Here is a 15,142-nt window from a genome sequence, read left to right as displayed (position 1 = left end):
GGCCCCCGGGGAGATGGGTTGACACCGTGGCCGCCACGACAGTCTCAAGCACAGGAACCGCTGTGACGCAGGTGCAGGATGGGGTGCGCCAGCCCAGGCACACCCTGGGCCCCCTCGGCCCCTTCAGCCATCACTGGGCAGGGTAGTTGCCATGGCATCAGGGGACCAGACGGGCAGCCTCTCCGGGCCCCAAATCAAAGGTGTGTGAGACGCTCTCAGAGGCTTGGGCTCTCGGCCCTGACACGGCCCCCTCTGCCCCAGGCTGGTTGGGGGTCCCAGAAGAAAGAGCCTGAGGCTAGGCACCTGGAGGCTGGTTCTACTCCTGCCTCCAGCATCCTGGGACGCCACCCAGGTCTCCACATTCAGGAATTCTCTCTTCCCAGCAAATGCTTACTCCCTGTGAAGGTCTCAGTCTAACGGCTCTTCTTCCAGGAAGCCTTCCTGGGACAAGGTCAGTCCCTGTTGTCTGTGTCCACCCTGCCACTTCCTGGCAGCATCATGTCCCGCTGTGAACATGTCTTGTCTCCGTGAGTGTCTGTGGGGCCAGCACGTGGCCTGACGCACGCGATGCGTTTGTCCTTGGCTGTGAGTCTGCTGGGATCCGTCAGGGTCATCCCTCCATCTCATCCATGAAGACCACCCTCCAGAAAGACCCCGGGGCCCATTCCAGCCTCACCAACGCACTCCACTGAGGATCCCCCAGCTGGGAAGAAGCCAGGTCAAGTGCTCCCAGGCAGGCATGGAAAGACGCTATTTCTACACCCCCCTCCTTTGTTCCCAGGGAAAAGGGGTGCCTTTTCAGCCACCTAGCATTTGGAGGAAAGGCTTACACCCCTAGCAACCCTGTCCTATGGGGTCACTGTGAGTTAGAATCAACCTGAAGGCAGTGGTCTGGGGGGAGTGAATGCACCCCGTCTTCCACATCTGAAGACTTCTTGGTCTCTTCTTTCTGCTCAGCTGACTCCTCCCTGCCCTGATCCTGCCAAGTGCCCCTGCCCACCCGTTCCCCTCCCTGCAGTGCTGCCTCAAACTGGTTTTGTCACGGCTGATGAAGCGAAGATGGAGCAGACAGACCTGAGTTTCCTCCACTCGGTGAAGTTAGATGCTGACCAGGATGGGGGAGAGGACGGTCCAACATGCGACACAGACGAGGCATGGACGAGGTGGCATGCCGAGCCCTGTCTGGAGCCTGACGTGGTGGGGGGTGGATGGGCTGGTGGCCGGACTGTGGAGAGTGGCACTCATTCAAAGCAGTGTGGTTGGCTGCCACCTGTGGGCCAAGCCCGTCGTTTCTGACGGTGCTGATCAAGAGATTTTGGTTGCTACGCACAACACGCATGCTGCTCTTGTTTTTCTAAGAAGCAGACGAAGTTCCCACCTTAAGCAGGGCCCTGGAGCTTAATTTTTCTCATTCCAGGTATGGTTTCTGGGTTCACCCACATTTTACAAGTGCAGGGGCGCTCCGGGGTCATTCCACTGGCCGCGATTGAACTGGAAAGAATCCGCTGGAAGCCCTGCCTTTCTGAGAGGCCTTCCCCCACGGCCTGCCTGACTTCCAGAGCTCCGTGGAAGCCCCACTCCTCCACACAGCTGGCCCCATGACAGCGGTCCATGGTGACTGTTGTCGTCTCAGAGCGCCAGTTCACAGACAGGGACACGGAGGCTCAGAGAGGTGAAGTCACTTGTCTGAGATGACCCAGCAATGCAGGACTCAAGCCTCCCTACCCGCCAGGATAACACCATCTTCTGCATCATTGATTCAGCAAAGACAGGCTTGTGAAAGAGGAGGAGGCTGAGGCCTGGAGGTTAGATCAAACCACCCACTAATAGAAGGGGCTGAACTCGGGTCCACGTGACTTTCCCATGGACCACAGGGTTCCTGAGAGCAGGCAGGCATGTCCAGCCAAGGGGCCCCCAGGAGCCCACAGTGTGGGTTTTATAAGATTGAGCAGGACTTTGTAGCTCAGTCCCTCCGATCTAGAGCCTCCGTCCCTCCTCAGTGGCCTCTAGAGCCTAAGTCTGAGCGCAGATTCTCTGGGCAGCTAGGAGAACACCAGGTGTGGCTGCCCAGCCATCATGGAAATGCAGCCTGAATGTCCCCACCCCTCTGGGTCACCAAGGTGACCTAGTTTGTCCAAGGGAAGCAGTGAGCGCCCTGCCCAGGGCCCACTTGGGCACCTGGCGAGGAGAGAAGCCTGGGATCCTCATCCACCTCCCTCCACTTCCCCTTCTGTCACCTGCCTGCCGCGCAGAGGGGAGCATGTGCAGGTCACTGAAAAGGAACCACCCCTGTCCCAGGACACGAGGTGCCCGAAAACAGGACTTACATCCGGCTGACAAGGGGCAGGGCCATGCACCACCGGGGGGGAGCAAGTGCTGACCTTTCCACCCACATCCTCGGACCCAGGGCCACACGTCCCAGCTGGCTGCTCAGAGACCGCCGGAGTTGCTGGCATGGCCTCACCTCCTCTGTATCGCCCCTGACCCCCAGCTCCACGGTGGGGCCAGTGCTTCCCCAAGGCTAAGGCTAGGCAGCGTGCTGTCCTGGCTGGACATCTATTTCCGGGGCAGACACACGATGAGGATTCTCACAGGACAACAGCATCAGCCCCTGCCAGCCCCCTCTTGGCATTCTGCAATCCTTACCACCACCCTGAAGAAGCGTCCCCACCCCCATGTCACAGGGAGGACACCGAGGATCGTGAGGACACAGCCCTTGGGAGGAGCCCCGGGCGGAGCTGGGGCAGATCTGCGGTGTGTGTGGGGCAGGGTTCTGTAGAGACCACGGCCAGGGGAAGCTGAAGTCACCTTCCGCCACAGCAGCTGGGCCTGCGGCACGCCGGTGGCCTCGATCTCATGACGCATGCTGTTGAAGAGCGCGACGCCATACTGGTCCTCGTAGAAGCGCAGGAACTCCGTCAGGACCTTCCCGGTTTTCTCTGCAAAGGAAGGACACACAGGCCGTGAGGTTCTCGTGCTCCCGGAGTGCACCTGCTGTCCCCGCAGGCAGGGAGGGCGCCTTCGCACCAAGGGGCCCCACACGCCCCCTGCAGGTCAAGTTGTTCTGTGCTCTGGGGCACTGTCCACGTCATCACGGGCCGGCCAGCCAACCGCCGCTCAGAAAGGTGACGGACCACCCCACAAGGACCTCGTGTGGGCAGGGAAGTCGCCAAAGAGAACCCGTGAAAAGCAGAAGGGCAAATGCAAGGGTGTCCAGCCTCACTACCACATCCCACGTGCCAACACCCCTGGTCAGACGGGCCAGGACCAAAACGGCTGAGGGTCCCAGGGCTTGGTGATGGCTTGGGAGCCAGGCACTCTCCCAGAGCGGAGCGGCAACACCGTAAACTGGGATGAGCTTGTCAGAGTGACTGGGGGTGGGGGGTGGGGTGCCGGGTTCTGCACCCTTTGATGCTGAGCTCACCGCCTCAGAATTCGCCCCATGGTCCGGCGAGCAGACCATGGAGGTGCGTGGGCCCCGGGGCAATCACTGGCAACAGCCTGCATGTGCCTGCATAGGGCTGGGTCAATAAATGGTTCACCGCAAACCTGCAGCTGTGAAGTTCATGCTGACCCACTGCGACCTAGAGCAAGGGCCAGGGCGGGGCGGGGCCAAATTGCCATATCTTTCAACCGTGGAGTGGCTGGTGGCTTCAAACTACTTTCCTCTGGGTTAGCAGTGGGGCACTGACCCGCTCCCCACCAGGACACCTTCCCCCTGGGCAGTCAAAGATTGAGAGGACTCGACGTGGGTCCGCGATAGGAAGACAAGCAAGTTAGGGAAGCACATGCAGAATTCCCGCTCATTGGAAAGAGCCCTGGGGGCAAGGTTGATTACACGCCAGGCTGTGATCCTCAAGGTCTGCAGTTCGAAACCACCGGGCGGTCAGGGGGAGAAAGACCTGAAAGAGGGAGGGGCTTTCCTTCCTGTACACAGCGACAGTTTCAGAAACCCACAGAGGCAGTTCCACCCTGTCTCGTAGTATCGCCGTGATTTGTGGGGGTGGGGAGGTGGTTTGTGTGAAGGGTGATTTATGTCTGGAAAGAGCCATGGGTCCAGGAGGCAGCAGGCCAGACTGTCAAGGGCGGAAGCCCAGGGAGGAGCGGCAAGAGTGCACAGTGGGTGCTGTTTGGGGCTTCAAATTCTTTCGCAGGCACGATTCCTTGAGTAATTAAAAATAAACATTCTAAAATTAACTCATCTTCTAAGCTGACAGCATTTTCCGCTTTCACGGCCCTTTTACTTGGCTTTTCTGGGGAAGCAGTAAAGCAGTTCTGGATGGGGTTGGGGGGGGGCGGGCGGTGGTACCACAGCTTCCAGAGCCAGGAACGTGCTGTGGGCTGCCGCAGCGGCCCTGTTTACAGATGATAAAACTGATGCCCAGAGAGGGGCAGGGTCCCAAGGAAAAGGGTGGGGCTGCTCTCTTCGGTAGGGGCTTCCCACCCCTGAGAAGCTGCAGCTCCAGCCCCGACCGGAGGCTTGTACTGGCTCACCACACGGCTCCCCTCTCTGGGTCTCAGTTTCCCCTGTGTATGATGAGAGGGTTGAGCTCTGTGTGTGACAGACAGGCCCTGCCGTCTGACAGTCTCGGATTCCAGAGTTTGAGGCCTGGTCCTTCCTCCCAGGGGAAAGGGCTGTATGAACTCCCGCCCGCCTGCCTGCCCGCCCACAGTGGCTGGTCTCCTGGTACGAAGGCAGCGCCCAGGACGACATCTCATTAATCCTCTCAGTAGCGGACGTGACTCCCACTGGACACTGAGGCCATGCTGACTCCGGGCGTCCACTGAGTGCAGAATAGGACTACCTTCCACAGCGCTTCCCAGGGTCCCACCACCAACCTCGCAGTCCGGAGGCGAGCACAGAACCATCGGCACCCCTTTGTAGAGCATGAAATGAGTCCCAGAGAGGTTACATCTCTGGCACAAGGTCCCACAGCGAGTGGGCAGCAGAGGGCCAGGGCAGCAGGCAGCAGGTGGGGGAAGGCCGAGAGCCCTGCCAAGCCCACACCCAAAGGCAGGGCGAAGGCAGCCGGGGTCCCTGCTGAACCTGCCCCTCCTGCTGTTTGCCTGCCCACACCCCGAGTCGCGTGAGAAAACGCACACTAGACATACTCACCTGTGGCACCCCCGCCTCTGATGGCTCTCAGTCCAGATGGAGAATTTTGATTTGGGGGGAGGAGGGGAGAGCAAATGAGGAACCTGCTTTGAATTCCTATTCCTTGGAGACCATAAACACCCAGAACCCTCTTGGAGAGCATGGGGATCGATCTGACAAAGCTGATAAGGCAGGGTCATGAGCAGAGGCCAAGAGGAGACAATCACTTAGGCGAGCGAGCACACCTGTATCGAAAGTGACCAGGGCCACCCTCCGAATAGTGAGTGAGCACTGGCTGAGTGCTGACCCCCAGGCTGGAGTTCAACCATGGGCCCACCTCTGGGAGAGCCCACCCCAACCTCACTGCCACGGAGTCAGTCCCGAGTCACAGGGACCCTCAGAGGCTGTCAGAGCGACCCCATGGCCGTGAGTCAGAGCTGGGTTGCAGGGTTTCTGAAGCTGCTAAATCTCCCTGGCAGCTGATTGCCTCAACCCGTCCCCTGAGGAGCGGCTGGACACTCTCACCACCGCCAGCCCGGCTGTCCAGTGCTGCCCTGACAGCTCCACCATCGCATGGAGCTCTGACAGCGACCCAGCCAGCGCATCACACAGGCTAGGACTGCCCCGGGGGCTTCTGAGACTGTCACTCTTCACGGGAGTAGAAAGTCCAGTCTGTCTCCCATGGAGAGGCTGGTGGTTTCGAACTGCTGATCTTGCAGTTAGCATTCCAACATCTAAGCACCATGCCACCAGGTGAGCTCTTGGAAGAGAAGCCTGGTGACTTAGAGGGATAGATGGATCTCCGGGAGCCGTAGTGAGAACAGTTCTGCAGTTCCACTGATACCCATGGGGTGACCTTGAGCCTGAGTTGACTCAAAGGCCAGTCCTTGGGCAAATCTGAGTCTTCCTGAAAGGCCCGGGCAGGCAGTGGGCTCCTTTTCCCACTTTAGGGATGAGGAAGCTCAGAGCCACATGCCTCAGTCAGGATTTGCCCCCTTCCCTGTGGAATAGAGAGATTCACATTGGGCAGTTAGCAGCTTGGATCCACCAGCCACTCTCTGCAAGGGGAAGGGTAGGCTGTCTGCGCCTGCAAAGATGTAACAACCTGAGAAACCCTATGCCTGGCACTCCACTGGGCACTCCCCAGTGTGGCCCACAGTAAGGCAGTTTCGGCCTAAACCCTAAAATGCAGGCTCGGGTCCACTGATCTTAAGGCACCTTCAGACCAGCCCCTGCCCTGGTGCGCAGCCTCACTCTGGAGAAGAGGCCTGAAGGAAGCTGGCCTCCTGGACTGTGATTAGAACCACAGCCCACACACCTGCCAGGCCAACCTGGCTGACCAGCTCAGCTCGCACCAGGCAGAGAGTAGCTGGGCAGAAGGGCCCCCAGGGCCGGACTGGGGTGGGGATCTGGATGGGCAAGCCGAGAGGAGGGGGGCTGCAGGCTGGAGTAGAAGCAGGATGGGAAGGAGCCTCGGAGATGCGGTCACCTAGGGGTGCAGGTGAAGTGGGCTGAAGGATACACATCAGCCTGAATATCTCATGCTGGGATGTGGAAAAGCTACTGTCAGAGAGAGGGGCGGGGGGAGGGGGGCAGGTGGGATTGGAGAGAAGCCTTAGGGTAGGCAGAGAAGACCCAGGCAGAAACTGGGGGCGGGGATGAGGATGAGGGTCATTAAATGGAGTAAAACAAGGAGGTGGCTCCTAAAGAGGACACATGGGCCCCGGTCCCCCAGCCCTGCAGCCCCCAACGAACCCCAGAACTCTAGAGCTGGAGGATTTCAAATGAGCCATTTGCTCTCTGAAATTCCAGAACCAAACATCTCACTAACAGCCTCGCTCCCCTAATGGATCAGGATAAAACAAAAATTCCACACCTGCTGCCATCAAGTCGACCCTGACTCGGAAGAATCCTAGTGGGCAGAGTGGAGCCACGCCTGTGGGTTTCCGAGACCATTGATCTTTACGAGTCAACAGGCTCATCTTTCTGCCTCAGAGCCACTGGTGGGTTCAAACTCCTGACCTGGTGGTTAACAGACCTTTGCATTGAAAACAATAATGATCTGGGGCAGGGAATGTATGGATGTGCTTGATACAATTGATGTATGTATATGTATGGACTGTGATAAGAGTTGTATGAGTCCCTAATAAAATGCAAAAAAAGAAAAGAAAACGATTAGGGCAAAGAATGTACAGATGTGCTTTATACAATTGATGTATGTATAGTGATAAGAGTTGTATGAGTCCCTAATAAAATGCAAAAAAAGAAAAGAAAACGATTAGGGCAAAGACTGTACAGATGTGCTTGATACAATTGATGTATGTATATGTATGGACTGTGATAAGAGTTGCATGAGCCCCTAATAAAACGTTTAAAAAACTAAGAAAATAATAACGATCAAAATAACACCACTGCCTGCGTCAATCCTGACCCTACATAGCGGCCCCACAGGACAGAGCAGGACTGCCCCTGTGGCTTTCCAAGGCTGTAAGTCTCTGAGGGAGCAGACAGCCTCACCATTCTCTCTTGGGGCGGCTGGTGGGCTCCAACTGCTGACCTTGTGGCTCACAGCTCGGTGTGTAACCTCTCTCGCAGACTAGGGAAGGATGCTGGCATTTGTGCAGGGACTTCAAGTACCTCACGGGCGGTCAGCTCCCCTTTGCTCACCTCGGGCCCCGGGCTCTGGGTGGCACAAGCAGAGAGGGAGGCGCATGCTGGGGGGAAGGCTGCCAGGGGCACCAGGACCCTGATGTGTCAGGCAAAGGGCAAAGGCACTCTGTAAGGGGTTAAGGACAAACAAACACCTTGACACCCGGCCAGAGCAAGGGAGCTGGGTACGTTCAGCCTGAGTCTGGCAGCAGAGGGGAGGCTGGGAGGGAAGGCGGTGCTGGGGCAAGCTTCGGGCTGGCTTGTTGGCAGGGGGAGCCCAGAGCACATTTTTGCGAGATGTCCTAAGACAACTTGGGAGGAAGTGCCACACACTTGGCACAGGGGAAAAGTCACAGGCACACAGAGGATGAGGGTCAGGGGTGCTGTGGGGTGGGGCCAGGGGGAGCCCCTGAGGACCTAAGAGACCCAAAGGACTTGGGGAGGTAGGACAGGAAGGGCTGGTCTCAACCGAGGGCTGGAGGGAGCGTAGCCTTGCCCAGGAAGGCTCACCCCAAAGTTGCTGGCAGCCCCAGATTGGCCCCACAGCACAGGAAGTTCCTAACAGCAGGCCAGGCTTTGCCATTCTACCTGCTGCTAAGTTCTGGGACCATGGCCCCCACCCAGGAGGTCCCCTCCCTGTAATCACTGCCTGCCCAGCACCCCCCATGATCCCCCTCTTCCTGGAAATGCAGGATTCCACAACACAAATTCCCACGGCCGGGGCCCTGCCTGGGTGTGTGTGGATGGACCCAGGAGCCCGGGACACCCTCTCTTCCCCACAGCTGCCTGGACCCGCTCTTCCTGTTTCCTCCCACCATTCTGGGGATGCCACACCCCAAGGATTTGCAGCAAGTGTCAGGAGAGAACAGGGCCTCTCTGAGACAGAGAGGGTGCCCAGCTCACCTGAGACTACACAGCCAAAGTGAGGCAGTAGGGACCTGTCCCCAGAGGGCAGAGCAGAAACAAGCATGTGGCCCCATCTGCAGAGGCAGGGCCGGTCTTGGGGGTCCTGGGCCTAGTACCTGGGTAGGCCCTGCCAGTGGAAGCCACACAGCTGCCTCTGCGAGCTACAGAAATGCTCCGGGGAGCAGTCCGAGGGTGCTGGCAGGCTCACCCACCTTGTTATTTTCTCACACACCCTCTCTCTCCACACTGACTCAGTCCCAGGTGCTACTGGAAGGAGGCGGTAGGATGCACGCAGTGTTGGGGGAGACAGGAAGGTGTGTCCCACCGTCTCAGGCCCAGCAAGGACAGCCCCTCAGCGGGCAAGGGACACCAGCCCTGCGGGCTGCCTCTCACCCCTCATCTGTGAAATGGGCCTAAGAGCCCACTCACACGCAGGGCTCTGAGGGGTGTAACCAACATGCCAGCAGCACTCAACTCCCCAGCTCTCGTGACTCTTCCAACGGCCCTGCGTTTACCACTGGGACAGCCTAAGACTTTGATATGTTTATTAGCAGCTATCACTTTTAGAGTTAAAAAAAAAAGTTTGGTGGGTTTCTTTTTCTTTCTGTCTTTTGACTTTATTTTAAGAAACAGGACAGGGTCGTAAAATAATAAAATTATAAAGGTGGGTGGGTCCTCAACCTTCTTCAGGAAGGCTCCGCCCAGACAGAAATGAGGGCAGGGAAGTGGAGACGTGTATGTTCAGGGAACCCCGGGGGCCCAGGACTCCCTGCTAGCCCTGGCCAGATCCCCTTCCACCTCTCTGGACCCCTCTGCCAGCAACACGTCCCAGGAAGTTGGAGGCAAGCTCACCCCAGTCAGTCACATGACCCTGCCTGTTCTTTGCCCGACACACATCTACCCAGATTCTTCAAATACTCCCAAACTCACTGCCACCCCGTTGATGTGAACTCATAGTGACCCAATAGGATGGGGCAGAACTGTTACTGTGGGTTTCCAAGTCTGTAATTCTCTGTGGGGGTAGAAAGCCCCATCTTTCTCCCGAGGAGCAGCTAGTAGTTTAGAACTGCTGACCTTGCGGTTAGTCGCCTGATGATTAACCCCTGTACCACCAGAATTCCTACCTAAGTGCCCCCAGATGTAAAGAAATACATACAAATCCTCGCGTTGCAGGTATATAAACCCAGGCCGGGTAAAAGGAGACAGCTCATGTAAGTTTCACTCCGTCACACACACAGTGAGCACCCGTGGATTCTGGGGCTCGAGTCGACTGCCTCCTCTGTGCCTAGCTGCTACTCTGCTCAGCGACCTGGGGAAGCCACCACCTATGCCTGGGCCTCCGTGTCCTCCTTAGATCTCAGTGGAAGGGTATTGGGCACCAGCTCTCTGGTGTGCAGGGGCCCAGGGCAAAAGACGCGCGCGCGCACACGCACACACACACACACACACACAAATCTCAATGAGCTCACTGAGGAAGACGTGGCTCTGTGGGCCTTGGGAAAGCTGCTCCCCAGATGGCTGGAGTCCACTCTCTGAGACGCAGAGTGGGCCCCTCGCCAGTCGGACTCCTTAGCCCTGCCTCAAAACCTCCCAGGATGTGCCCGCACGTGTGTGTGCGTGTGTGCGTGTGTGTGCTCACCAAGAACTTCGACAGCTCGTTGCTTCCCCCCACTTCACAGATAAGCAAATCGAGGCCCAGTGGCTTACTCAGGAGCACATGACCCAGAAGAGGAAAGGAAAGGTTTTGAACTTGATCTCATACCATAGCCTGAGCAAAGTCCCACCCTGTAATGCTTCCTCAACCTAGCAGCCTCTCGGTACTCGAGTTCGCTGCCTGCACATTCTCGAGGGAGGGGTGGTGGTGGTAAGAGCTTAGACAGGTCAGGCAAGAGAGACTCAGAGAGGCAAAGCGACTTTCCCAAAGTGAGAGCCCCCACTTGCTCCCATCTGGTGAGAGCGGGCAGGCAGCTACTCCTCCGGCATCCCTGGGCCTCAGCCCCGCAGCCTGTCAAATGGGTGCAAGGCACCCTGTGCCCTGCTGATCTAAACTCCCCACGGCGTGCTCCTCAGAGCTGCCCTGGCCCCATGAGCTGGCCAGGACGGTGACCTCAGCGTCCGAGTGCCGGTGAGTCAGCACTGAGCCACGTTTCCCTGAAGAGAGGTGGGGGGGGGGGGGGGCGCGGGGTCAGTGCTGCGCTACCCCTGCAAACAGGGCACCATCTCCACGGACGTGCACTAGCAGGCTTGGGTTCAAGCCCCAGCTCTGCCACCAAGAGGCTGTGTGGCCTGGAATTAGGCAGGTCTCTAAGGCAGGGAGAGGCCCTTCAGACAGAAACAGAGCAACCCCCACGCTGACCCACCAACAACGGCCAAGGAGGCCGGAAGGACATGAATCTCTGATGGTCCAGACTGACAACGTGAAGGATCATGGTACTTCCGGTGCTTGCCTGGAGTTAGATAGCAGGGGCCCGGCAAGAGTTGGCCAGGCAGTGGGGGTGGGGGCGTGGGCAGGGTGGGGCCTATCAGGTCCACTATAGAGGGGAAACTGAGGCTTAGAGAGGTAGATGGGCTTGTGAGCTGAGGGTGGGAGGGGTGCGCTACGAGGTCTTCAGAGAATGGACTTGGGAAGACAGATCCCTGAGAGCCTCGAAGGCCAGGCTAAAGAGTTTCTGGCCTCCTTGGGGTCTGCCCTGAGCTCAGTCGGCATCCTCACATGGCCTAATACGGAGCATCCTACCTGGATCAGCCCCACCACCCTGCCAACGGCAATCCAATCCTGTACCTAGGGGCAACTGGTGCCGGCACTGGCAGGATGTCTTGGATACAGAGCCAGAGAGCTGAGATCCTCTGCCCAAGTCCCTCAGCTGGGGAACCGCAGAGGCAGGGCAGGAGCCCAGATCTGCTCTCAGACCCTCAGACCCTCAGGTCGAGCCCTGCTGCACGCTGACTGGCACCGGGAAGATAGTCCCGTCCATCCAGTCTCATGTCAACTGTGTTGGCTTCATGTTAGGCCCAGCCCTGGCTCGGTCTGAGCTGGGGGCAGCATGCCAGACCCTGTGCCTGGCTCATCTGGTCCCTCCAGTGGACTCTGGGGACATGCCTCACCCACGAGGCCTGGCCCAGTTTCAGGGCTGAGAGGTTTGCCGACTGAAACCAGGCAGGTGGCACCTGCAAGGTGGGGCAGACCCAGAACCTGCCTGTCTGGTTCTCTGAGCTCTGGGAGGACCCATCCGCCCACCCTGGCCAGAGGGAATGGGGACAGGACAGGACTCATTTGCCTGTGTCGTGATGTCCAACATGCCATCCTCTCCATGATACATCCCATCCCACCAAAGGGGATGTCTATGGCCGGCCCAGGGGCCTTGGTGAGGACACGGGGTTGCGGGAAGGTGGCTACCACCATGAGGGTCCCCACCCCCACCCGCAGCTCAGGTGACCTGGAGGGACCCTCTGCTGGGTCACCCCTTCCCTGGGACTCATTATTAAAAATGGAAAACCTTCTCCCCATAAACCGGGCAGCCGGCATCAGGCCAAGGCCAATCTTGACAGCCACCTGGCACATGTGGAATCACGGTGCACTCAGAAGGATGCAGACAGATGAGGAAACAGAGTCAGGGAGCAATTACGGAGCCCACCTGTCACACCGCAGGTGAGGTTTGATGCTGGAGGTACCCAACCCTTACCACCTGGGGCTTACCACGTGGGCCAGCCACTGCTGGGGGATCGGCCTTGAGAATGGAGCCCTGACCACAGCCCCAGGAGGCTGGGAGGCCCCATGGCTCAGCAAGTGATGGAGCTGGACCAAGGTTGGGGCTGGAGCCCAAGCTGGTAAGCCCCAGAGCCCAAGGGTTGTGGAAATAACCCCGAGAACAATCACATGAAGATGCACTGGACCCCAGTTGCCCCGGGGAGACCACGGACCTGCCACCACCACGTCGTGGAGCCTGGCACACAGTGGCTGTGAGCACGAGAGGAACCCAAGCTCCACCGGGACCACAGTTCCACTTCCCTTCTCAGTGGATCAAGTACGGCCTCTGCAGCTTGCAGGAGCCCCGGTGGCGTGGGGGTTACACATAGGGCTGCTCACCAGAAGGTGATCAGTTTGAAATCACCAGCCACTCCACAGGAGGAAGTCAGGGCTTTCTACTCCCACGGAGAGTTACAGCCTGGGAAACTCACAAGGGCAGGTGTACCCTGTCCTAGAAGTCGCAGTGAGTCGGCATCAACTCGATGGCAGTGGGTTTGGGTTTGGGCCAGCTGGCTGCAGCAGCCTCTCCACAATTCAAATCTCATCCCGACTCGGAGGCCTCCGCCCCCATCACAGTGTCTTGCAGTCACCTGCTGGCAGAAAAGGAGATGATGCCTGTCACAGTTAGCCTGGTGCCAGTCACTGGGGCAGATCCCAGTGTGTGTCACCGATCACCTTCAACGGAATTTCATTTAATCCTCACAGCACTTGGCGGCACAGCCTGTTGAAAGCCCGTTTTATTGGTGAGGAAACTGAGGCTCAGAGAGATTAAGTGACTTGTCCAACATCTATAATCTCCATGTCGAGAACTGGACCTGATACAGAGAAGGAACCCAGGAGGGTGTGTTGACTCCCTGAGACCAAGACACTCCCCACCAGGCTGGAAGCTCCTCTGAATCAGAATCTGTCCCTGCCTCAGCTTCTGCCATCAGCCTACCACGCGACGGTGCTGGGGAGATGCTGCACACAGACCAGGAGGGGCAGCGAGCGACCAGCCGTAGGAGAGGTGGGGTGCTCAGGAGCAAGGAGCAAACCCCTGTGTCCCCAGCTGAGACGGGCCTTGCGCTGTGACCACCCCGCTCTCTGGCGCTCGCTCAGTTTCCTCATCCATAAAATGGGAATACCGATAGTCCCCCTAGATCACGCAGTGACTAGGGATCCTCAGACGTGCAGTGCGGGCCCCAGCGCCCAGATGTTGGCTTCAGCGGCACCCGTCCAAAGGCCGGGTGAGCTGTGTGAACACAAGTTGCTGGGCTCGGAGCCTTCGGCCTGCCCCGGAGCGTGCCCTCAACGGGCCAGCCGCAAATCCTAGTGACCGGTCACAGGGCTTGGAAGGGCCCTGTGGGAGCAAAGCTGAGCTATCCACTGGAGAGATGGGGAAACTGAGGCTGGGGGAGGGATGGGGAGGAAGTGGCTCTCCGGAGAGCAGCAGAGAAGGAAGCCTTGGGGCTTGAGCACCTGCTTGGGGGAGGAAAATGAGCACCAAGGGCTGCCAGTCCACACCCAGGCCTGCCCATCTCCTCCTCCTCTCACCAGGCGCCACACACACCAGCTCTCCACCCAGAGACCTTGTTCCTGGCCCCCTGCCTCCGGCACCTGGCTCAGGGGGGAGCTCTGGGATCAAGTGCTGGAGGAGTGACTGCAAATGGGGAGCGGGGAGAGGGCCCCCAGCTTAGAGGGGCCTTGCACTATTACGACTGCCCTCTGGGCCTCTGTTTCAGGCACCAAAACGGCCTCCAGCAGCGCCTGGGCCTGGGAAGGGTCCGGGGCAGGCGGAGGCTGGCTGGTCTCTCCTTCTAAGAGGCAGATTGGGGGCAAGATGGCACCGTAAAGAGTCACAAGCTGGCTCAAAAACCACTCTCTCTGAGCAAATATTTAACCAGGGCTCTGCGAACACAGGTCTGGGGGGAAGGCTGTGTGTCCAGGTAGGAGGGAGGGGCCCGCGCTGGAGGCCAGAGAAGTGCCAATGAGAAGCGGGCTGAAGACCTGCCTGCCCCAGCTGCCCTTTCCTTTACACCCCAAGGAGGCCCAGTGGGAGGAAGCCAATTCCCATCGAGACACACAAACAGGGAAACAAAAGCTTTCTCATCCTCCCCGGCCCCGCCCACCGGCCTGCCTGGCAGCCACCCTGCACCCACAGCCCATAGTTGGTGGCTTGTTCTGGGAGCCGCGACCCAGGCATCCCTGCTTGCTGGGAAGGACGGGGAGGGGTGCCAAGGCCTCCTTTCGCAGTGGGTGGTGAGCAACACCCACCAGGTGGGACATGCCTGCCCCATCAACCCCGAATCAACCCCAGGGCCCCTGGCAGCACCAGGGTGTGCATGGCTGCACGTCTCTCTCAGGGTTTGGCCCCCAAGACAAGGCCTGCCCTTTCTTCTGCTCTGGTCAAGGCCAGGAGAGCCATGAAGAAGGACAGAGAGGGGCAAGGGCAGCTGCCTGGAGCTGCCTCCCTGCCCTGCCGGCCCCCACCCCTCCGAGCTTGGGCTCCAGACAGACTGGGGAGCAAACAGCAGTTATGTGTCTGGGAGTTCCACCTTGCCAAACCTTGGCCTTCTCCTCTGCACACTGGAGGTGATTGTAGGTTCCGCCTCCTAGGGCAGAGGCTGTCATCAGGATGGGCTGTGTTTATTTGGCCCAGAGGGAATGGCTGGCCTGACAGCAGTGATTCTGTAAATCCTAACCTCCACCTGCTCCCTCCACACCTAGTCACCCATTCCCGTTAACTTCCCCAGCAGCATCCCTCA

General features: G+C 58.6%; 1 protein-coding gene across 1 annotated transcript in view; it reads right to left on the bottom strand.

Annotated features, from left to right (window-relative positions):
- Positions 1-15,142, bottom strand: part of NIBAN2 (niban apoptosis regulator 2) — a 56,380-nt gene that overhangs the window by 18,059 nt on the left and 23,179 nt on the right. The window contains exon 2 of the mRNA XM_075560759.1: positions 2,809-2,939. Coding sequence (XP_075416874.1) covers positions 2,809-2,939 — 131 coding nt within the window. The remainder of the gene's footprint in view (positions 1-2,808; positions 2,940-15,142) is intronic.

Source organism: Tenrec ecaudatus, chromosome 10 (assembly GCF_050624435.1).
Source record: "Tenrec ecaudatus isolate mTenEca1 chromosome 10, mTenEca1.hap1, whole genome shotgun sequence".
Classification (NCBI taxonomy): Eukaryota; Metazoa; Chordata; class Mammalia; order Afrosoricida; family Tenrecidae; genus Tenrec; species Tenrec ecaudatus.
The sequence above is the reverse complement of the archived record's forward strand: the minus strand, read 5'-3'. Positions and strand labels throughout refer to the sequence as shown.